Raw genomic sequence first — 23,875 nt, 5'->3', positions numbered from 1 at the left:
AATTGATTTTTTTACACCAATGTAATGTTTGCTTTCTATAGGCCCTAAGAACTTCTACCGTATATTGATGTAATGACAAATTTTGATACAAAATGCACTCTAACGATATTCATATGGATGCATACTACCAAACTTCAATATTGTTCATGATAATTTCTGTTATTGATGCCTTCAATTCATGAATCTGTTATGAAATGTGGTGCTATCTTATAGAAAACTCGATCTTTCAGAAGTTAGGCCCTTTAAAAGGGCGTAACTAAAAAATTCGCCCAACGATGATTTTAAAAATTTGTCCAGAGGTGTAGGATCGATAAATAAGGAGAATGACGTATCAGGTTTTGATGGTATATTTTATTTTATAATAACGGAAAATGGAGCACCGTGACTGCACTCTGATGTCCATGTTTAAGAAAGTCTGATCATAGCAGGTTATGCTGTGAAGTTGTCCCAATTTTTCAAACCTGTGCTAGAGCATGAGCATGAGCATAGAAGACCGTAGAATTCGTAGTTGCTACTCCGTGATTGACTAGAGCAATCGAAATTGCACAAGGAACCAATGAATAGGGCTTGGGACTAGCTTACTATTCTCAATGTACACAGTTCGAGAGCTCTCAACTTTAATAGGGTCAATAACGGCGCCGGCCACGTCCTTACGGTTATCGAGGATGGGAGGGAATGTTAGTAAGACAAACGTTGTTATAAAGACGGCGAATCGCTGCATCTCCACGTTTGTCTCAGCACATTAAAAATTATTATACAAAGGACAAACTACGCATTTTCGCTGCTGCGTGTCTTACTTACCATATTCTTCCCCAGCAGCTAGACGCAAAGTGGACATCCAATAAACGACGATTTATTGAAGCCATAACAGGGATTGTGATATTTGTTTGTAAATCAAATAGCGGGAATTGTTTTTAGTTAACTTTATTTTTTATTCATTCCGTAAACCTAGCTTACAATCTAAATACAATTGTTTTTCTTGCTTTGTTTTCAGTTACAAAAGTTTATAAAAAAAATTGAAATAGAATTTGAAAGAAACTACAGTGTGGACATTTTAGTAGACTTAGAATATTATCGCAAAAATAATATTCCGTAGTGATAATATCACGGTTCGACAAGACTCTTTTGTTTACAAGATGAAATATATTCGCAATTAAAAGACATATTTTTCTTTCTATCGTATCTTCATTAAGACTTTAAATAAGTCAGAGACTCAAATTTGTAATGCATATTGTAATATTGTGAAATTTCAGAGGTTGTTTGTATCCTGAATGGCCCATAAAGGGTCACTCCATAAATTTGTAATGCATATTGTAATATTGTGAAATTACAGAAACGTAGGTATCTTTTTAAACAAAAATAATATTCCGTAGTGATAATATCACGGTTCGGGAAACTCTGTTTATTAGTTCTCCTTGTAAAAAAAATTGAAATAGAATTTGAAAGAAATTACAGTGTGGTATCTCAGACATTCATAAGACTTTGAATATAACCGCAAAAATAATATTCCGTAGTGATAATATCACGGTTCGATTAGACTTTTTGTTCGAATTCGCAAATTTGTAATGCATATTGTAATATTGTGAAATTACAGAAACATTGGTATCTTTAGAGGCAAAAATAATATTCCGTAGTGATAATATCACGATCCGAGAAGCTTTGTTTATGTATTCTCAATGGTAAAAAAAAATGAAATAGAATTTGAAAGAAATTTCAGTGGCATGGTAGGTTCTATCGTTGTTTTCGCACTCATGCGACCTTTGGTCATATGATGACGACTTTTGGATGTAGACTCTTGCTATCCGTAAAAATAATAGAAATAGAACTTAAAAAGAAACAACAGTGGTGATTCTTGTTTTGGCACTCATGCGACCTTTGGTCATATGATGACGACTTCTAAAGAGAAGAGTATTTTTCAAAAATAATTAATTTTTCAAAAATAATATTCCGTAGTGATAATATCACGCAAAGAAAAGACTTCGTTAATCTCAAAAATAATATTCCGTAGTGATAATATCACGGTCTGAAAGACTTTGTTAATTTCAAAAATAATATTCCGTAGTGATAATATCACGCAATGAAAAGACTTCATTATCTTAAAAATAATATTCCGTAGTGATAATATCACGCAAAGAAAAGACTTCATTAAACTCAAAAATAATATTCCGTAGTGATAATATCACGGTCTGAAAGACTTTGTTACTCTCAAAAATAATATTCCGTAGTGATAATATCACGCAAAGAGAAGACTTCATTATCTCAAAAATAATATTCCGTAGTGATAATATCACGCAATGAAAAACTTCGTCAATCTCAAAAATAATATTCCGTAGTGATAATATCACGCAATGAAAAGACTTCATTATCTCAAAAATAATATTCCGTAGTGATAATATCACGCAAAGAAAAGACTTCATTAAACTCAAAAATAATATTCCGTAGTGATAATATCACGGTCTGAAAGACTTTGTTACTCTCAAAAATAATATTCCGTAGTGATAATATCACGTAATGAAAAGACTTCATTAAACTCAAAAATAATATTCCGTAGTGATAATATCACGGTCAGAAAGCTTTTGTTATGTAAACGCTTTCGCAAAAAAAATTGAAATAGAATTTGAAAGAAATTCTAGTGGTTGGATTCAAAAATAATAGAAATAGAACTTAAAAAGAAATAACAGTGTTGGTATATTTAATTTTCGTACTCATGCGACCTTTGGTCATATGATGACGACTTTTGGATGTAGACACTTCAAATCCGTAAAAATAATAGAAATAGAACTTAAAAAGAAATAACAGTGGTGGTTCTTGTTGTTTTCGCACTCATGCGACCTTTGGTCATATGATGACGACTTTTTGGAGAAACTTTGCTTTTTTGTAAAAATAATAGAAATAGAACTTAAAAAGAAACCACAGTGAAGGTATTTTAATTTTTCGCACTCATGCGACCTTTGGTCATATGATGACGACTTCTATGAGTTACTTTTTGTATTATTTGGCACTCATGCGACCTTTGGTCATATGATGACGACTTCTATAAGAAACTTTTTTTTTTAATTTTACGCACTCATGCGACCTTTGGTCATATGATGACGACTTCTATGAGAAACTTTTTTTTTTTAATTTTACGCACTCATGCGACCTTTGGTCATATGATGACGACTTCTATGAGAAACTTTGTTTTAAATTTTACGCACTCATGCGACCTTTGGTCATATGATGACGACTTCTTTTAAAAACTTTTTTTTTATCTTTTTCGCACTCATGCGACCTTTGGTCATATGATGACGACTTCTTCTAAAAACTTTTCTACAACTTTCCGCACTCATGCGACCTTTGGTCATATGATGACGACTGCTAAGCAGAACTGATAATTGCAATCAATTTGCAAATTGTAAGTCGTATGTCTCATTTTGTTAGAAATTTTTTTTTTTCAACTTGCGTGTGACTGTCAAAGAGTGAACAACATTGTGTTTTTTTTTATTTGTATACATGCAAAACCCTCTATTTGCAGTATTAAACATAAACATTTCCGCAAAAAAAATTGAAATAGAATTTGAAAGAAATTGCAGATAAGTTGGCTCTTAATCTGTTCAAAAAAAATTGAAATAGAATTTGAAAGAAATCACAGAAAGGTTGGATCTTTCACTGTTTGTAAAAAAAATTGAAATAGAATTTGAAAGAAATCACAGAAAGGTTGGATTTTAATCTGTTTTGAAAAAAAATTGAAATAGAATTTGAAAGAAATTACAGATAGGTTGGCTCTTTATCTGTTCAAAAAAAATTGAAATAGAATTTGAAAGAAATTACAGTCTAGTTGGTATATCTTTAAAATTCTCATACGAATAGGAAATAGAAAATATTGAGAAATTCAAGTGGTTGGATCTCGTTTTTATACGAATAGGAAATAGAAAATATTGAGAAATTCGAGTGGTTGGTTGATTCTCATACGAATAGGAAATAGAAAATATTGAGAAATTCGAGTGGTTGGATCTCGTTCTGATACGAATAGGAAATAGAAAATATTGAGAAATTCGAGTGGTTGGATCTCGTTCTCATACGAATAGGAAATAGAAAATATTGAGAAATTCAAGTGGTTGATTTTTTTTTCTGATACGAATAGGAAATAGAAAATATTGAGAAATTACTGTGGCTTTGATGTTTCATCTTGGTTCGTAAAAATAATAGAAATAGAACTTAAAAAGAAATAACAGTGTTGGTTCTTGACTTCCGTATACGAATTGTAAATAGAAATATATAGAGAAACTCCAGTGGTTAGAACTTGTCGTATACGAATTGTAAATAGAAATATTGCTTTTTTCACTGAAAATTTTCCTGGCTTCGCTGAACAACATGACGTTTATTTCCAGCGAAGGCTTATGCGATACATAAAAACGCTGAATTTCACACTAACACTGCCGAAAATCTGTCAACAATAACTCAATACACATGCATTTTCAGCGAAAAGATCTATTTACGTGACAACAATCCACTCCCATGACTACCGGGCGGCCGCCGTCAAATATCAGGATTGCCAACTGTCCGGCGACTGCTGTCCGTTTTCTTTGTCGCCGAATCTGGCGCTGGGTCTTCGGCGCGGAAACCCAAAGGTGGGAATAAAATTTTGGGGTTTGCGCGCAATATATAGAGAAATTCTAGTGGTTGATATTCTGTCTGATACGAATTGTAAATAGAAATATATAGAGAAACTCCAGTGGTGGCATCAAGCCTTCGCAAAAATAATAGAAATAGAACTTAAAAAGAACTTACGATGGTGGTACTTTTGCGTTGAGAAAAAAATAATTGTGATGGAATTCATATGAATCCGCTGCTTCACGCCGGTTGGCGTGCTTGAGGTTAGGAACTTTTTTCTCACAGAGCATGGCCGAGCGCATGCCCATACGCCATTGCAATTTTTTGATGAGTCAGCAAACATAACCTCCACATGTGGCTGAAGGACGCCATCTTGGAAAACTCTCACCTCCGGTTTCGATGGAAATTTGGCATTGCTCAGAATTACTGACATTCGGAAATAGATTTTTGTGAACCTGTAAAGAACAGAAAAGAAAAGTCATGTTAAACCAATCACTTACAATTTTGTAGAAGTTATAACTTTTTTGTAGAAAACACAATCCTTACCTTAATTGTTTGATTCATTATGCACTGAATCTCCTACTTGGATTGGCACAAATTTGGGAATTCTCTTTTTGGAACTTCAGGCGTGGTGTATCTCCGCCATTTTTCGTTGAATCACCAATTTGTTGAACAGCTGCATCAGTTTTAGACTTCACGATCACTTATAACATAAACACTATTGATATTCGACTATGACTTCACAAGAACAACTTCAAGATTCACTTCTTAAACCCAAATGATGATAGCCAGTATGAATTCTGTGCATTTTATACACCTTTTGGGTAGGCAATTCGAAAGTTATCATCATATCCACCCGGCTATTGATACCTAATAAAGGTACCTGAATCGTTCCGAATCAGGGCACTATTTGAAAACTTCACTCTTCACTTCCAGAAAGACGTATGATGATGATCATTCAGAGAGCTGCGCATTTTATACATCATTTAGGTATACATTTCTTCCTATCTCATCTACCCGGCTATTTGTGGGTACATAACAAATTATCTATAGGTACGTAACCTCAAATAATTTGTACCTACGCTATTTTGGTTTAAGACTATGTTTTCTTCATTGTGAGCGTTCTAAACACTTACCTTAACATCATAAATCTTTCGGGCGATTTCTTCACCCTGGCTTAGGCCTTAAACCAGGTTTAGCTATATGGGTAGCCTGGCTTACGCATTATGCCGAGGTGAAGAAATCAGCTCTAGGTGGTTCAAATAAGAACAGTATTGGATTCCTGAATACATCTAAAGAACCTCATAGAAAAATCAACCGATTTTCAAAAGCGTGTGGCTTCGTGGTCGTGCGGCTAAGGTCACCAAGCCTATAGTCGCATCGTGCTAGATGCGCGGGTTCGATTCCCGCCGCAGCTGTCAGGAAAAGTTTTCGGCTGTGCCACTGGGCGTTGCATGCTAGTCCGTTGTCTAGTGCGTGCTTCCATCAAAGAGCAAATAGCTCACTGAATAGCATTGAACGTGTCCGTGTCTCTTTTTTTTTTAAAGTATTTTACTAATATGTTATTCAAATCTTCAAATTTCAGACAATTGAATAAAAAATATTATAAGGATGTTCAAATTTCTTTCATGCCAGTGCAGCAGATATGATTTTTTTGTCGCCCATTACTTCTTCATTGTGAACGTTTTAAAATGTCAATATGCTTCAAATGTATAAATAGTATAAAACTATTGTCATTATCGATATTCATGCTGCACCGGTGTAGCACTTTTTCTGCACCGCTCAAGATAGTGCAGCACTCAAAAATTCGAGAGTGTAACGGGTGTATTCCGTGTCCACCAATCAACGTTTGCAAAGATGTAAATATTTTGCTTTACAGGTGGGAGCCTAGGATTCATTCCTAAGCGAACCATATCCACACATCAGTGTGGACTTACCACCTTTGGCACCGGGAGGTGACCGAGCACCGGCACATACGAACTGCTCAAGCGGAGTAAGCCTAGGCGTGGTGGGGGACCAGCAGTGGGCTCTGCTGGTCCTCTTCAGAAATTCCACACAGCCGGAAGCAACTCTGTTCAAGCGATATGGCACCACTTCCAAAGTGTCACAGCCCAGTTATATATGTGTATATACTTAAGTGCCTCGGGCACATCAGGAACGATGCCAGTAAGTTCCTGATTATGGTATACTGGTCATGCTTAGTAATTGGTAAAAGAGATGGTACACGCTAAGGTAACTATGCACAAGTGAGCTGATGGCGACGGCATTCTATCCTCTTAGTAAGGTCGGGTGACACTGACTTGAAACGGCGGATAGGCTAATGTCGACGCTGTCTTCCGCCCCATAAAACCGTGGCATGGCCTTAAAGTACGTTCCTGATCTGTGCCCAGCTTAGACACCTATCTGGGTGGAAGTAGGTTCAGATGAACACTCCTGATTAGCGCTGATCCGGCTCTGAGCTCAGTCCCCATAAGGGCCTGGGCCAACCCTCGGGTGGCCTCGCTGCTTGCATAGATAATTACCAGGATCCTTGGCGACTACTTCATTTACAGTGAGGGATAGCGGCTCTAAGGGGGGCCCAACAGACATGACTTCGAAATTCAACAACTGTAACAACGTGGTCGAGTGTGGAGTAACTGAGGGAGCAGCTTTGAACCCGTTCGCGCGTGGAGGCTTGGCTAGATCGCCACTCCAAGGGGCTGGTGCACCCACCAGCGAACCAGCGGCAGGAAGTTCAAGTGGAGAAAGTGGTGCACGAAGCGGTACAGCGCCGACGGAGGAAGCACAGATGACCGGTGTGGACCTCACGCGGGTGCTGAACCGCAACAGGAGCGGGCTACCAAAGATGTTGGTAGTTGCCGAACAGCTGGATGAGCTGATCAGCTACACGAGTGGGCGGACAACCATCAGCAAGGACCTGAAACAGGGCCTGCTGAAGCTCCGCAAATCACTGGCTCTGGCCAAGAAGGAGTACGACCTCCTGGTGGAAGAGCGCAGTGCTGCTGATGCGAGCAGGGAAGAGCGGTCCACCCAAACGGACAACTTCCTCTTTGCTGAGCCTTCTGAACCTGCTGAGGAGACGCGGCCCAAGAAGCGTCCGGCAGAGTCGGGTGCAAAGCCGCAGAAAGAGAAGGTGAAGACTAGCGTAGGTAACCAGGCTGCTAAGCCGGTTGCGAAGCGCGCAAGGGACAGGGAAACCAAGCCCCAGCAAGCCAACAAGAGGAAGAACGGAGGCCAACCGGACCAAGGGAAGGAGAACCCTTGGATTACGGTAGGAAAAAAGAAGAAGGTGAGAACTACGAAACCAGCCCGCAAACGAGCGAGAAGTGACGCGTTGGTCTTCAAAACCGAGGCAGACACATACGCCAAGGTGCTGAAGGCCATGCGAGGCAAGAATCGTCTCTCACCGTTGGGCGCGGATGTAAAAAACATCCGGCGCACCAGGACGGGAGAGATGATGCTAGTGCTGAAGAAGGAAGCAGCCAATAAAGGTACTTCCTACAAAGCACTATCCCAAGAGGTACTTGGCGAAAAGGTGCAGGTAAAAGCCATAACGGCGGAGGCAACTCTCCAGTGTAAAAACCTGGACGAGATTACCGACGCTGAGGAGCTCGCAGCCGCACTCAAACAGCAGTGTGAGATAGATGTACCAAGTGCATCGATCCGCCTGCGTAAGGGTCCGGCTGGCACGCAGATTGCCGCGTTCAAACTCCCCGTAGGGGATGCGAATAAGGCGATTTCAGTCGGGAAGATCAAGGTAGCTTGGTCAGTGTGCCCGCTCAGCATATACGAGCCGCCAGTGGCGTGCTTCAAGTGCTTTGAGCAAGGGCATAAGTCCTGGGCATGCAAAGGCCCAGACCGGAGTATGCTCTGCAGGAAGTGTGGAGTAGAAGGCCATATCGCCAGGGAGTGCAACTCTGCACCAAAATGCCTGATTTGCACGGCGAACAAGGGCCACACGACGGGCGGGCCTAAATGTCCTGGCTCGCGAGGAGGTCGAAGTTCCAAACGATAATGCAGGTTACACAACTAAACCTGAACCACTGTGAAGCCGCACAACAGTTGCTATGGCAGTCAGTCTCGGAGTCAAGTACAGACATCGCACTACTATCGGACCCATACCGCATCCCTCTCGATAACGGAAACTGGGTAGCGGATAAGGCCAAGCTAGCGGCGATCTGTACAACCGGTCGTTTTCCGGTCCAGGAAATAGTTTCCACGTCGCACGAGGGCTTCGCAATAGCGAAGATCAACGGGGTATACTACTGCAGTTGTTTTGCCCCTCCCAGGTGGACGATAGATCAGTTCTCCTCTATGCTGGAATCGTTAACAAGCGCAATGGTGGGATTGAGTCTCGTGGTCATCGGTGGAGACTTCAACGCCTGGGCGATTGAGTGGGGTAGCCGCTTGACTAACGCGAGAGGTTGGGCCTTACTCGAAGCTATGGCTAGACTAAACGTGGATGTCGCGAACGTAGGCGACAAAAAAAACCTTCAGTAGGAATGGTGCAGAGTCCATCATTGATGTAACCTTCTGGAGCCCGGGTCTAAACCCTAGCTCGGACTGGAGGGTCGACGATGGATACACGCATAGTGACCATCTGGCGATTCGATACAGAGTGGAACACGGAGGAAGACGGCCACAGCCGAAGGTCATCGACCGTCATCGGGGATGGCTGACCTCGCGATTCGATAAGCCGGCATTTGTGGAGCGATTGTTTATGGAGAGTAACACCGACGATCTATCCAGCGATGATCTTGTCGGAACCCTAAGCCGTGCATGTGACGCCGCTATGCCAAGGCGATCCCTACCCAGAAATAGACGCAAACCGGTGTACTGGTGGTGTCCAGAAATCGCAGAACTCCGCGCATTCTGTTTAAGAGCTAGAAGGAGGATGCAAAGGGCTCGTACCGATGTGGATAGAATTGAACGAAGCGAGGCCTACAGGGCGGCTAAACTGGCACTGAATAAAGAGATTAAGACTCGTAAGCGGGCGTGCTTCGAAAATCTCTGCCAGGCAGCCAACACGACCCCATGGGGTGATGCCTACAGAGTAGTCATGACCAAAACGAAGGGCGCGTCAGCACCCCCAGAACGCTCCCCAGAGATGCTGCAGAAGATCGTGGAAACGCTGTTCCCACGCCACGATACAAGACCATGGGCCCCCTTCCCTATAGCCAAACCGGCCATAGCGAGGTAGCCCCGGTGACGAACGACGAACTCATTGCAATAGCGAAGTCGCTTAAGTTGAACAAGGCTCCGGGTCCGGACGGTATCCCGACATTAGCCATCAAGACGGCCATCGAGGCTAAGCCTGACATGTTCAGAATGGCTATGCAGATGTGCCTAGACAGAGGCTAATTTCCGGAGAGGTGGAAAAGGCAAAGATTGGTTCTACTGCCCAAACCCGGGAAGCCACCTGGCGACCCGTCGGCATACAGACCTATCTGCCTGCTGGGCACCGCCGGAAAACTGTTGGAACGGATCATTCTGTCGAGGCTGATGGTCTATACCGAGAAACCCGATGATTCTGGTCTCTCGGATAACCAGTTCGGCTTCCGAAAGAGTCGATCGATGGTGGACGCTATTAGGGCTGTAACCAAAACGGCCGAGATAGCGCTCCAAAAGAAGCGAACAGGAGTCCGCTACCTGCGCGGTCGTCACGCTGGACGTTAAGAATGCGTTCAACAGCGTCAGCTGGACCGCCAATGAGTGCGCAATACACCACCTAGGAGTCCCGGTTAGCCTATGCCGGATATTGGAGAGCTACTTCCAGAATAGAGTGCTAATCTATGACACCGAGGAAGGCGAGAGGAGCTACAAAATCACCGCAGGGGTACCGCAGGGGTCCATCTTGGGCCCGGTACTATGGAACGCGGCGTATGATGGCGTATTGAGGCTCAAACTTCCACCGGGCGTAAAGCTGGTCGGCTTCGCCGATGATATTACCCTCGTGGTATACGGCGAGTCGATAGAGGAAGTGGAACTGACAGCAACTCACGCAATTGGCATAGTGGAGGATTGGATGAGGTCGAGACATTTGGCACTCGCGCACCACAAAACGGAGGTGGTGGTGGTAAACAACCGCAAGTCTGAACAGCAGGCAGTGGTCACCACAGGTGGATGCACGATCAACTCTAAGCGCTCACTGAAGCAATTGGGGGTCATGATCGACGATAAGCTGAAATTCGGAAGCCACGTAGAATATGCCTGCAAAAGGGCAAGCATAGCGATAATGGCATTGTCAAAGATAATGTCAAATAGCTTGGCAATAGTCTCGAGTAAGCGTAAGCTGCTCGCGGTAGTAGCGGTCTCCATACTACGGTATGGCGCCGCTGCATGGTCGAAGGCGCTCGTGGTAAATCGAAACGTGAAGCGACTTGAGAGTACCCACAGGCTGATGTGCCTTAGGGTGGTGAGCGCATACCGCACGGTCTCAAAGGACGCGGTATGTGTATCGCGAGGCGTATCGCCAGAACCTCGTCTATGCTGAAATGACAGAGCGAATGGGATTCCTCCAGCAAGGGTAGATGGACACATAGGCTCATACCGAGCGTGTCCATGTGGACGAGCAGGCTCCATGGCGAGGCGAATTTTCACCTGACTCAATTTCTGTCAGGCCATGGGTGCTTTGGGTGTTATCTGCACAGATTCGGACACGCAGGCTCCCCCGTATGTCCGGAGTGTGCAGACTGCGACGAGACCGCGGAGCATGTGCTCTATGCAGGAGGTATGCTGTAGAGATATCACGCCTGACAACATTGTTGAAAGGATGTGTATGGGGGCGGACAAGTGGGACTCCGTTACTTCCACGGTTTCTCGAATCGTACTTGAACTACAGAGTAAATGGCGAGCCGAACAACAGCTTGTTGAGTTGGCCCCCCTTCCCCATCCAGGAGCTTGAGTTAAATGGGTAGTCTAAGTACTAGCCAGGAGATAAGTGCGACAATATCACAGTCTTATAATACCACCCGCGACGCAACACATGTTCTTGTTTTGAGTTTTACACCTTTGATGCTTAGAAAGACTTTATCGTTGGCAATATGTACGACGTACGTATTCTAATGCAGCACAATAGAGGCACGACCAATGCACAACTACACAGTAAAAGTTTCCACAGGGCAGTGGCAGGTATTGTTTTCAACATCTCTTGTCTCAAAAACAACGTCACCATGTTTGCTGTTTTCTCTGTAGTCAAGTTAGCAGTTTGTGGACGACACGTCAATACTCTTAATTTTTGATTGGTCCTCAACTGTCAGATTGATGTAACACACTAAAAATTATTATACAAAGGACAAACTACGCATTTTTCTCCTTTCGATCTATAATAAACAACAAAAACCGCTGCCGCGTGTCTTACTTACCATATTCTTCCCCAGCAGCTAGACGCAAAGTGGACATCCAATAAACGCCGATTTATTAAAGCCTTGTCAGGGATTGTGATATTTGTTTGTCAATCAAATAGCGGGGAATTGTTTTAGTTTACTTTATTTTTTATTCATTCCGTAAACCTAGCTTACAATCTAAATACAATAATTTTTCTTGCTTTGTTTTCAGTTACAAAAGTTTTCAAAAAAAATTGAAATAGAATTTGAAAGAAACTACAGTGTGGTATCTAAGACATTTTAGTAGACTTAGAATATTATCGCAAAAATAATATTCCGTAGTGATAATATCACGGTTCGATAAGACTCTTTTGTTTACAAGATGAAATATATTCGCAATTCAAAGACATATTTTTCTTTCTATCGTATCTTCATTAAGACTTTGAATAAGTCAAAGACTCAAATTTGTAATGCATATTGTAATATTGTGAAATTTCAGAGGTTGTTTGTATCCTGAATGACCCATAAAGGGTCACTCCATAAATTTGTAATGCATATTGTAATATTGTGAAATTACAGAAACGTTGGTATCTTTTTAAACAAAAATAATATTCCGTAGTGATAATATCACGGTTCGGGAAACTCTGTTCAATAGTTCTCCTTGTAAAAAAAATTGAAATAGAATTTGAAAGAAATTATAGTGTGGTATCTCAGACATTCAACAGACTTTAAATATAACCGCAAAAATAATATTCCGTAGTGATAATATCACGGTTCGATTAGACTTTTTGTTCGAACTCGCAAATTTGTAATGCATATTGTAATATTGTGAAATTACAGAAACATTGGTATCTTTAGAGGCAAAAATAATATTCCGTAGTGATAATATCACGATCCGAGAAGCTTTGTTTATGTATTCTCAATGGTAAAAAAAATTGAAATAGAATTTGAAAGAAATTTCAGTGGCATGGTAGTTTCTATCATTTTTTTCGCACTCATGCGACCTTTGGTCATATGATGACGACTTTTGGATGTAGACTCTTGCTATCCGTAAAAATAATAGAAATAGAACTTAAAAAGAAACAACAGTGGTGATTCTTGTTTTGGCACTCATGCGACCTTTGGTCATATGATGACGACTTCTCAAGAGAAGAGTATTTTTCAAAAATAATATTCCGTAGTGATAATATCACGCAAAGAAAAGACTTCGTTAATCTCAAAAATAATATTCCGTAGTGATAATATCACGGTCTGAAAGACTTTGTTAATTTCAAAAATAATATTCCGTAGTGATAATATCACGCAATGAAAAGACTTCATTATCTTAAAAATAATATTCCGTAGTGATAATATCACGCAATGAAAAGACTTCATTATCTCAAAAATAATATTCCGTAGTGATAATATCACGCAATGAAAAACTTCGTCAATCTCAAAAATAATATTCCGTAGTGATAATATCACGCAAAGAAAAGACTTCATTAAACTCAAAAATAATATTCCGTAGTGATAATATCACGGTCTGAAAGACTTTGTTACTCTCAAAAATAATATTCCGTAGTGATAATATCACGCAATGAAAAGACTTCATTAAACTCAAAAATAATATTCCGTAGTGATAATATCACGGTCAGAAAGCTTTTGTTATGTAAACGCTTTCGCAAAAAAAAATTGAAATAGAATTTGAAAGAAATTCTAGTGGTTGGATTCAAAAATAATAGAAATAGAACTTAAAAAGAAATAACAGTGTTGGTATATTTCATTTTCGTACTCATGCGACCTTTGGTCATATGATGACGACTTTTGGATGTAGACACTTCAAATCCGTAAAAATAATAGAAATAGAACTTAAAAAGAAATAACAGTGGTGGTTCTTGTTGTTTTCGCACTCATGCGACCTTTGGTCATATGATGACGACTTTTTGGAGAAACTTTGCTTTTTTGTAAAAATAATAGAAATAGAACTTAAAAAGAAACCACAGTGAAGGTATTTTAAATTTTCGCACTCATGCGACCTTTGGTCATATGATGACGACTTCTATGAGTTACTTTTTGTATTATTTGGCACTCATGCGACCTTTGGTCATATGATGACGACTTCTATGAGAAACTTTTTTTTTTTAAATTTTACGCACTCATGCGACCTTTGGTCATATGATGACGACTTCTATGAGAAACTTTTTTTTTTTTAATTTTACGCACTCATGCGACCTTTGGTCATATGATGACGACTTCTATGAGAAACTTTTTTTTTTAATTTTACGCACTCATGCGACCTTTGGTCATATGATGACGACCTCTATGAGAAACTTTTTTTTTTAATTTTACGCACTCATGCGACCTTTGGTCATATGATGACGACTTCTTCTAAAAACTTTTCTACAACTTTCCGCACTCATGCGACCTTTGGTCATATGATGACGACTGCTAAGCAGAACTGATAATTGCAATCAATTTGCAAATTGTAAGTCGTATGTCTCATTTTGCTAGAAAAATCTTTTTTTTTCAACTTGCGTGTGACTGTCAAAGAGTGAACAACATTGTGTTTTTTTTTATTTGTATACATGCAAATCCCTCGATTTGTAGTATTAGACATAAACATTTCCGCAAAAAAATTGAAATAGAATTTGAAAGAAATTGCAGATAAGTTGGCTCTTTATCTGTTCAAAAAAAATTGAAATAGAATTTGAAAGAAATCACAGAAAGGTTGGATCTTAATCTGTTTTGAAAAAAAATTGAAATAGAATTTGAAAGAAATTACAGATAGGTTGGCTCTTTATCTGTTCAAAAAAAATTGAAATAGAATTTGAAAGAAATTACAGTCTAGTTTGTGTATCTTTAAAATTCTCATACGAATAGGAAATAGAAAATATTGAGAAACTCAAGTGGTTGGATCTCGTTCTTATACGAATAGGAAATAGAAAATATTGAGAAATTCTAGTGGTTGGTTGATTCTCATACGAATAGGAAATAGAAAATATTGAGAAATTCGAGTGGTTGGATCTCGTTCTGATACGAATAGGAAATAGAAAATATTGAGAAATTCGAGTGGTTGGATCTCGTTCTCATACGAATAGGAAATAGAAAATATTGAGAAATTCAAGTGGTTGATTTTTTTTTCTGATACGAATAGGAAATAGAAAATATTGAGAAATTACTGTGGCTTTGATGTTTCATCTTGGTTCGTAAAAATAATAGAAATAGAACTTAAAAAGAAATAACAGTGTTGGTTCTTGACTTCCGTATACGAATTGTAAATAGAAATATATAGAGAAACTCCAGTGGTTTTAACTTGTCGTATACGAATTGTAAATAGAAATATATAGAGAAATTCTAGTGGTTGATATTCTGTCTGATACGAATTGTAAATAGAAATATATAGAGAAACTCCAGTGGTGGCATCAAGCCTTCGCAAAAATAATAGAAATAGAACTTAAAAAGAACTTACGATGGTGGTTATCTTGCGTTGAGAAAAGAATAAATGTAATGGAATTCATATGAATCCGCTGCTTCACGCCGGTTGGCGTGTTTGAGGTTAGGAACTTTTTTCTCACAGAGCATGGCCGAGCGCATGCCCATACGCCATTGCAATTTTTTGATGAGTCAGCAAACATAACCTCCACATGTGGCTGAAGGACGCCATCTTGGAAAACTCTCACCTCCGGTCTCGTCGGAAATTTGGCATTGCTTTGCCGGTCGGAATATAATACACGCTTTACCTCAGCATTACTGACATTCGGAAATTGATTTTTGTGAACCTGTAAAGAACAGAAAAGAAAAGTCATGTTAAACCATTCACTTACAATTTTATAGAAGTTATAACTTTTTCTCCGTAAAAAAGCACAATTCTTACCTTAATTGTTTGATTCATTATGCACTGAATCCCCGCAAAACTGAGATTACTCCAACTGATCCTAATGCAAATTTGCAATTCCACTTCTATGACCTGGCACTTGAGGCGTGGGATGTCTCCGCCATTTTTCTTTTTCACTGGTTTCCCGTTTCTGCTAATTGCGTTTTCGCTGTGGTTACAACAGCTCCCATTCCAACAACTTCACACATAGGTGATTATCAATTTTTCCTCCTGGGAGAAATATTGCTTTTCCTCTAGCACAAATTAAAGCACATTCCATTATGGAATCACAAATCCAATACTTTCACTTCACCATTTTCCTTTTCTTTACTCACTTTGTACGTGCCACACTTATCGCCTTGACTGCCGAGAAACGAATGATGCCGAACCGTTCCTGTCATACGGCTTATGTAGTGCCGGCAGGTAACAGACGTACGTTCGACCGTAGCCGTGTTGAGAGTTGTTGTTGCCGTTGGTATTTTACCTATCGCTCGGGGTAGCGCATGTTGGTGTTCGTACCACGATCTGAGTTGTATCGGGCTGGGTAGGAATAACATTCAACTATGAAGACATGTTTCTGCATGAAAATTGTGAACATTTTTCGCTAAATCTCAGGAGTTTTCTTTGAATCCTTTCAACTGAAAACATAATTAGGTAACCGTTAAGGGTTTCGATCCGGGGCCCAATTTTCTGCGGGTTATAATGTTGTAGGTTTCCAGAAAATCAAGTTTTTTGGTTGTTAATTTTGGATTATTTCCATTGCGCCTTAAATCTTTATGGTTATTTATACAGTAATAAGAGGTAGATCTTTCCATTCTTCATAACGATGAAGCATCGATTAATTGCCAACCTTCTGGTGTAACTCAAATTTTATTCATGGTATAAAACGTTTCTGAAAAACCAGTCTGAACTGTGAAAATCGATCGACAAAGGCAGTTTGTGGGGTCCGCCATTGCGGTTTTGAACCACCCTGTGTCTTGTTGGTTGTCTGCTGCCGAACGGTTTTCGTATCATGGTATGCGTGACGCAAGACTAAATTTTCCGCTGGGCGCACTAAGACAGTGATGACCGGCTTTCAACTGTCGACCGTCTGGAAGGGAAGAATAGCGCGAAAGTAGGTAGAATGACGCCCTGCGAAAATTCACGTGCAATCTTGAAGGGCTTTGAAATGCATTTTTGGAGATTTTCATAACAATAATTTGAATGACTGTTGGGGAACAATTGTCCTGGAGGTGAAATCGAGTGATGGAGTTATTCAGCATGAACTGTTTTATGGTATCATTCGCAAGTTAGCCATGGCCTAGGTTATCGATTTATGGATGGGGTGTGCTCTGCAGATTATGCTATTTAGCTTATCGCTGCTGCTGTATGAACAGTGTGTCTATCATCCTTTAAACATTTCTACAAATCGTCTGTTTCCACGAATGTTCATGATTTCTTTAATATAATTTGCGATATTGGTTCAAAGTAACAACAACTATATCAGCGTTGCTGATGTGCTGATTTGAAATATCTGCCTCTATTCGCTGGAAAATTTATTACAACTAAGAGGTTATGGAGATCATTCGATTAACTGTTTATGCAGTCTGTTCATTCTGATCTTTTATGCAGTCATGTTTCTTCTCATATAGTTTCATCATAATTCAATTGTACTGATGCTGCAAAGCTTTCAAATAAAATGCATGGAGTTTTGGGACACAAAATAAAAACATTTGTCGGAAGTCAAGGAAATGTCGGTGGTTTTTGGCTATCGTTTTCACAAGTCACAGGCCAGCTCACTGGCATTGCATATGCTCTGCGAAATTGTGATCTTATTTTTTTTTTTTATAAAAATGTTGATACTTCAAATAGGTTGCAGTCTGTTTTCTAGCCAGTCACTTCTTGCTAACTTTTTCATTGTCGACCAGTGTGTGGTGGTTGCCTTTGAGAAAACGATGGAAATGAGTTTTCTTCTGGCAATGGCCTGGTAATGTATTTGTGAAATACCTACGTTCTGCCTTGCGTTCTGCTCTTCTTGCATTCCAATGCAATTGTAAATGTGATAAGAATCTGCCATGTGGCTGACTATTCTTGAAAGGGGGTTTTACCGTAAGAATGTCTAACATAGAGCTTCACGTTTTTGGAAACTTTCAGAGAAGTTTTCCGATTATATGTAACGTGAAACTGATTTCCCGTTAATCCCGTTACTCCCGTTAATAGAATATCGATTTGTTATTCACATGGAAAGAGCATGAAAGCTCTCCAAATATTCTCAACTTGGTTTACGCAACAAATTAGGTGTAAACGGTCAGCTAGATATAACAAATCATGATTTGGTTAATTTTTGGGAATTAATTATATTTGTAGCAATTGTTCACTTCGTCAATGGACGTTGAACATAAAATTCTGGAGCTCGATTTGAACAGGTCGTATGTGCTTTCGTCGATATAAAACTCAATCAGTTGAAATCGCTTATTATAGCGGAAACTGTTTAAAATTAACATAATTGATACATACAACTGATTCCTCTCCAAATGCACCTGGGGGAAGCACATTGTGTATCTGATACAGAAATGCCAAAAACGAATCAACTTTATGCGAACTATTACCGGAACATGGTGGGGGAGCACACCCGGAAGATCTGATCAGGCTGTACCAAACAACCATTCTATCGGTTTTAGAATACGGTAGCTTCTGTTTTCAATCCGCGGCGAAAACACACTTGCTGAAGCTTCGACGGGTTCAGTACCTTTGCCTTCGGATCGCGTTAGGTTGCATGAACTCGACTCACACAATGAGTTTAGAGGTACTTGCTGGTGTACAGCCTCTGACAGACCGCTTTGCGGAGTTGTCGTTCCGGTTCCTCATCCGATGCGAGGTTGTGAATCCGTTGGTCATAGAAAACTTCGAAAAGAAAACTTCGAAAAGCTGCTCGAACAGAATCCCCAAACTCGTTTTATGAGTGTGTACTACTGGTACATGACGCTGGAGGTAAGCCCATCTCCGGTTAACCCTTCAGCGCGCGCGTTGTTGTAAAAAGTACAACACTTCCAAAAAACCTCGCTTTTCGTATACAGCGTGAGCGCGGTGCAGTTTCGGTTGTTTGATGGCGCGCGCGCTGGAAGGTTAACACCAATCGTGACAACTTCTCAGACTTCGACAGCTCCTCTGTGGATTTTGATCTCTCTATGAAGGATGAGATCACCGGTATACCGGAATCTTTTCGTTCCATAGGTATTCCACAAATTTTTGCAAGTAAGTTCGGGCATGTTAGCGGGGCCAGACAGTTCTTCACAGATGGTTCCAAAACCGATGATTCGACTGGATTCGGTGTCTACAACGAATTTCATAGCGCCACCTTTATGCTTCAAAAGCCATGTTCGGTATATATTGCTGAGCTAGCGGCTATATACTACACCTTAGAGTACATTCGCACTCTCCCACTTGAGCACTACTTCATTTTTACCGACAGTCTAAGCTCTCTGGAGGCTGTTCGGTCAATGAAACCGATGAAGCACTCAGCGTACTTCCTGAAAGGAATACGTCAAGTCTTGAGTGCTTTGTCCAAACGCCCATACATCATCACCATAGCTTGGGTCCCTTCACATTGCTCAATTCCGGGCAATGAGAAAGCGGACTCTGTGGCTAAGGTGGGCGCTAGCGAAGGCGATATTTATGAGCGTCAAATCGCCTTCGACGAATTTTTTGAATTGGCCCGTCAGGAGACCTTGATCAGCTGGCAACACAAATGGAGAGATGGAGAGATGGGTAGATGGTTGCACTCCATCATTCCACAGGTGTCGAAGAAGCCATGGTTCAAAGGGTTGGATTTGAGCCGCGATTTCATTCGTGTAATGTGTCGGTTGATGTCCAACCACTATTTGTTGAACGCACATACCTTCCGTGTTGGGCTCTCAGAAAGCAATCTCTGTTTCTGTGGTGTGGCTTACCAGGATATCGAACATGTCGTGTGGGGATGCAATGAGTATCGTGAGGTCAGATCTGAGCTACATGAAATTCTCCGGGTCCGAGGAAAACAACAGAAACCCGTTAGAGAAGTGTTGGCAGGACTTGATTTGGAATACATGAACCTGATTTACCAGTTTTTGAAACGTGTTGATGTCAGAGTTTGATGTAGTACGTTCCTTGTTTTCGTTGTCCGCCTTTTGGTTTTGTTGTTCGCCCCTGTCTGTCGTCACCCCCTTCCGTTTGTCCTCTTCTTGTCATTGTCTACCGATAAAGTCCTTTCTTTTTGGTTCCATTACAGATATGGACAATTGTCCCATCAATGTTTTAATATAAGTTAGCAAATAATTTAGTTTTAAACCCATAAATCCCTCCTTCCCAATTTTATTTTATTATTTTTTTTTTAATCCTTAACCTCGAAACAGCCGCGAGTACTTCGGCTTCCCAAACTAACATAGTTTTAAGGCAGTAATAAATTGTAAAATGTATAACCATTGTAAAAAAACCAAAAGATTTCGGCTCAGTTATGCCCATGTGGCGCCCGAGCCTTCCAAATAAACGAATAAGTAAAAAAAAACGGATTCCTTACAAAACAGGCTTTCGGTTCCATTATCAAAAGCCTCAAAAATATCATCCATATTGCTACAATAACTAAAATGAACTGATCGAATTTTATACCAACGAAAGCACATACGACCTATTCTAATCGAGCTCCAGAATTGTCCTCGAAACTCTCCGTACCGGTTGGAATTTTGCGACCACGTTTTAGGCATCCCCTATTTGATTTTATCAATGTTCGAAAATTTCTGCAACAAATGAATCTTAGATTTTATTAAATATGCTAGCGAATTAGGCTGACACAAATTTCGATTTTCTCTAATGTCACCCCCCCCCCCCTCGGGAATTTTTTTTTTTGGAATTCGACATTTTGAGGGGGGATACAAATAAATTATTCAAGAAATTTAAAAATTTTAAGGTGAAATCAGAGTCGTCGAGAAAATTTCTTAACAAATCCCCGATGAGTTTAACGATTTTGTCTAATTGTTCGGGTAATTTTTCATCAAATACATTTATTATTTATCATCCCCCCCTTGACGAGTCTATGTGACCAAAGTGACAAAAGAAGAAAATGAGATTTGTTCCGGCCTTATACACTTAAAAAAATCAGAAAAAGTTAACATGACAGAATTTGAAAGAGTAAAATTATAAAAAAGGCTCTTCGTAAAGTTTAATAGTAATAGCAGAATAACATAAAAGGGTCTCTACTAAGCATGAAGGATATGGACAATCCGGAGAAGATGGGACGTATACAATATAAATGCAAGGTCATGCAATAGTAAGGCTATTGGGGATCGAAACGTTTCATTTATTTCAAAGGTCAAATTTCGTCTTAATTTTTTTGTACGAAATCTGCCGAAAATAGTACCCACGTGTTTCATTATATTCCAAACTCAAATTGTGTCGAAAGCTTGAAAGAAATAGTTGGCAAAGCAGTTCCAAATTCTTGTATGGATATTAGATCAATCAAAATCGAAGCTAAGTATTATCATCATAAAATGTTACCTCGTCTACGACTTTTTCACAGTGGCCTAGCATAGTTTTTCTTTTGTCAAATATGAAATTCTACCGAGCGTTCCATAATATTGGACAAAATATTTTGCCATTATTGTAGGTAAACTAATGCAAATGCATTCAAACATTGGGCAGTCAATAGCAATGGAACGGAACTAGGTAAAAAAAAGTAAAAATAACGATACCGGCAAGGTAGGTATGTTCCAGAGTGTGATTTAAGATACCTAAGCGCAAGCAAACGGACGCACCTCTTCTATCCTTTTCCTGAGGCTCTCACTTTTTCTAGCTTTCAGTTTTATCACGTGATATTCACATTTTTATTTATTTTTACCTGCGAGCGTTTGTTCAGCGTTTTTTTTTTCATTACCTTGAACCCAGCGGATGTTTCGTGTGAATTGTGGGTCGAACACCTGATGATTTCCCAGTCAACACACAATCGCATATGATGTTGAATAGGATGCTAATGCGGAGGCGATATGCGTACACTTTACACGCGGTTAGATGGAAGCAGGTACGCATATGGCCTCCACTTTAGCATCCTATTCAACATCATTTACGACTTTGTGTTAGCTGGGTTATTAAATTATTCAAGAAATTTCTTCGAGTAGTAGTGACTAATAACACCTGACTTTGTAACTACCTCACTTTTACAGGTATTGGACAAAAAGCAACTGCCCGAAATAGATCTCCCCGCTAAAATCATACCAGACCCTACATTTCCATTCGAAAATTTCTAAAGATTCCAAAACCGTTAGATAAATGACCGAATCATACAATATTTTGTTCGTGACGGCAGGGATGGCATGCTGCTCTGTGTGAGTGCAAGTGTGCTCGATTTTAATATGAAAATGAGCTGCTCAGTGCACATTTTCAGTGCGAAATGCCATCCCTGCGTGACGGTCGCACAATTCGAATGGCATGTATGAGCCAATCCAAAGATAGCAGTCAAAATGACTGCCTTGCAAATGCCAAAAACACAGATCTCGTCATCTAAACAGCACACAAAGCTGACATTGCTACTCATTGTTCTCTTTTACCTCTGCCGTCTCCATTCTACTCGGTCCATGGCTTTGTGTCTCCAGTTCCGCACTCTGCGAAGGGTCCGCAGATCGACCCATCTAGCTCGCTGCGCACCACGTCTTCCTGTACCAGTCGGATGATTCTCGAGAACTATTTAAGTCGAGTTGCTATCCAACATCCTGATGACGTGACCCGTCCACCGTAGCATCCCGATTTTCGCGGTGTTGACGATGGTTGGTTCTCTTAGCAGCAGATGCAGCTCGCGGTTCATTCGCCTTCTCCAAGTCCCGTCTTCCATCTGCACTCCGCCGTAGATGGTACGCAATACCTTCCGTTCGAAAACTCCAAGGGCGCGTTGGTCCTCTGCAAGTAGGATCCATGCTTCGTGCCCATAGAGGACTACTGGTCTAATCAGCATTTTGTAGATAGTTAACTTCGTGCAACGGTGAACTTTGTTCGATCGTAGAGTTCTGCGGAGTCCAAAGTAAGCTCGATTTCCTGCCATAATGCGTCTCTGAATTTCTCTGCTGGTGTCGTTGTTGGCGGTCACTAATGAGCCCAAACACACAAATTCTTCAACCGCCTCGATTTCATCACCGTCGATAGAAATTCGGTGTGGCGGGCGCGGTGATTTCTCCCTGAAGCTTTTTGCCATCATGTACTTTGTCTTCGACACATTAATGACTAATCCGATTCGCCTGGTTTCACTCTCAAATTTGCGAGCAATAATATCAATATCATCAGCGAAACCAAGCAGCTGAACGGACTGCGTGAAAATCGTTCCATTCGTGTTTATCCCCGCTCTCTTAATTACACCCTCTAGAGCAATGTTGAACAGCAAGCACGAAAGACCATCACCTTGCCGTAACCCTCTGCGAGATTCGAAGGGACTCGAGAGTGTCTCTGATACTCGAACTACGCACATCACTCGATCCATTGTCGCCTTGATTAGTCGTATAAGTTTTTCCGGGAATCCGTATTCGTGCATAATCTGCCATAGCTGTTTTCGATCGATTGTATCATACGCCGATTTGAAATCGATGAACAAGTGATGTGTGAGTACGTTGTATTCGCGGCATTTCTGCAACACCTGGCGGATGGCGAACATCTGGTCCGTTGTAGCGCGTGCACCCATAAATCCAGCCTGATATTGCCCCACGAACTCTCTTGTAATCGGTGATAGACGGCGGCATAAAATTTGAGAGAGTATCTTGTAGGCAGCGCTTAGTAGTGTGATCGCGCGGTAGTTCCCGCAATCCAACTTGTCGCGCTTTATGTAGATGGGACACACGATACCTTCCATCCATTCCTCCGCTAATACTTCCTCCTCCCAAATCTTGGTAATGACCCAGTGTAGTGCTCTCACCAGTGCTTCTCCACCGTATTTTAGAAGCTCGCTTGGTAGTTGATCTTCTCCAGCGGCTTTGTTGTTTTCCAACCGGCCAACCTCCTCCTCAATCTCTTGGAGGTCAGGGGCCGGAAGTCTTTCGTCCTGCGCACATACTCCTAAATCTACCACGTCGCTATTGAGGTGCTCATCGTAATGCTTCCGCCGCCTCTCGACCAC

General features: G+C 40.7%; 2 protein-coding genes and 1 long non-coding RNA gene across 16 annotated transcripts in view; 1 reads left to right on the top strand and 2 right to left on the bottom strand.

The window, feature by feature from the left end:
- The window catches only part of LOC109402762 (ras-specific guanine nucleotide-releasing factor 2-like), an 839,143-nt gene that overhangs the window by 206,006 nt on the left and 609,262 nt on the right, over nt 1-23,875 (bottom strand). The window lies entirely within an intron of this gene.
- On the bottom strand, nt 1,041-17,604 carry LOC115261202 (uncharacterized). 2 transcript variants are annotated; one of them, XR_009999491.1, is made up of 3 exons: nt 15,772-16,168; nt 14,130-15,676; nt 1,041-3,271 (listed from the first exon to the last, which is right to left on the bottom strand). It is a non-coding gene; the product is annotated as an uncharacterized LOC115261202 (long non-coding RNA). The 2 variants fall into 2 exon arrangements; XR_003894838.2 differs by lacking the exon at nt 1,041-3,271 and having other exon boundaries at nt 12,066-15,676; nt 15,772-17,604.
- LOC134292110 (uncharacterized) lies at nt 18,332-20,276 on the top strand. Its single transcript, XM_062860870.1, has 2 exons — nt 18,332-18,756; nt 18,876-20,276. The coding sequence occupies exons 1-2, from the start codon at nt 18,622-18,624 to the stop codon at nt 19,881-19,883; spliced, it is 1,143 nt and encodes a 380-aa protein (XP_062716854.1). The 5' UTR covers nt 18,332-18,621; the 3' UTR covers nt 19,884-20,276.

This window comes from Aedes albopictus, chromosome 3 (assembly GCF_035046485.1).
Source record: "Aedes albopictus strain Foshan chromosome 3, AalbF5, whole genome shotgun sequence".
Lineage (NCBI taxonomy): Eukaryota > Metazoa > Arthropoda > Insecta > Diptera > Culicidae > Aedes > Aedes albopictus.
This window is presented reverse-complemented; position numbering and strand designations above follow the sequence as displayed.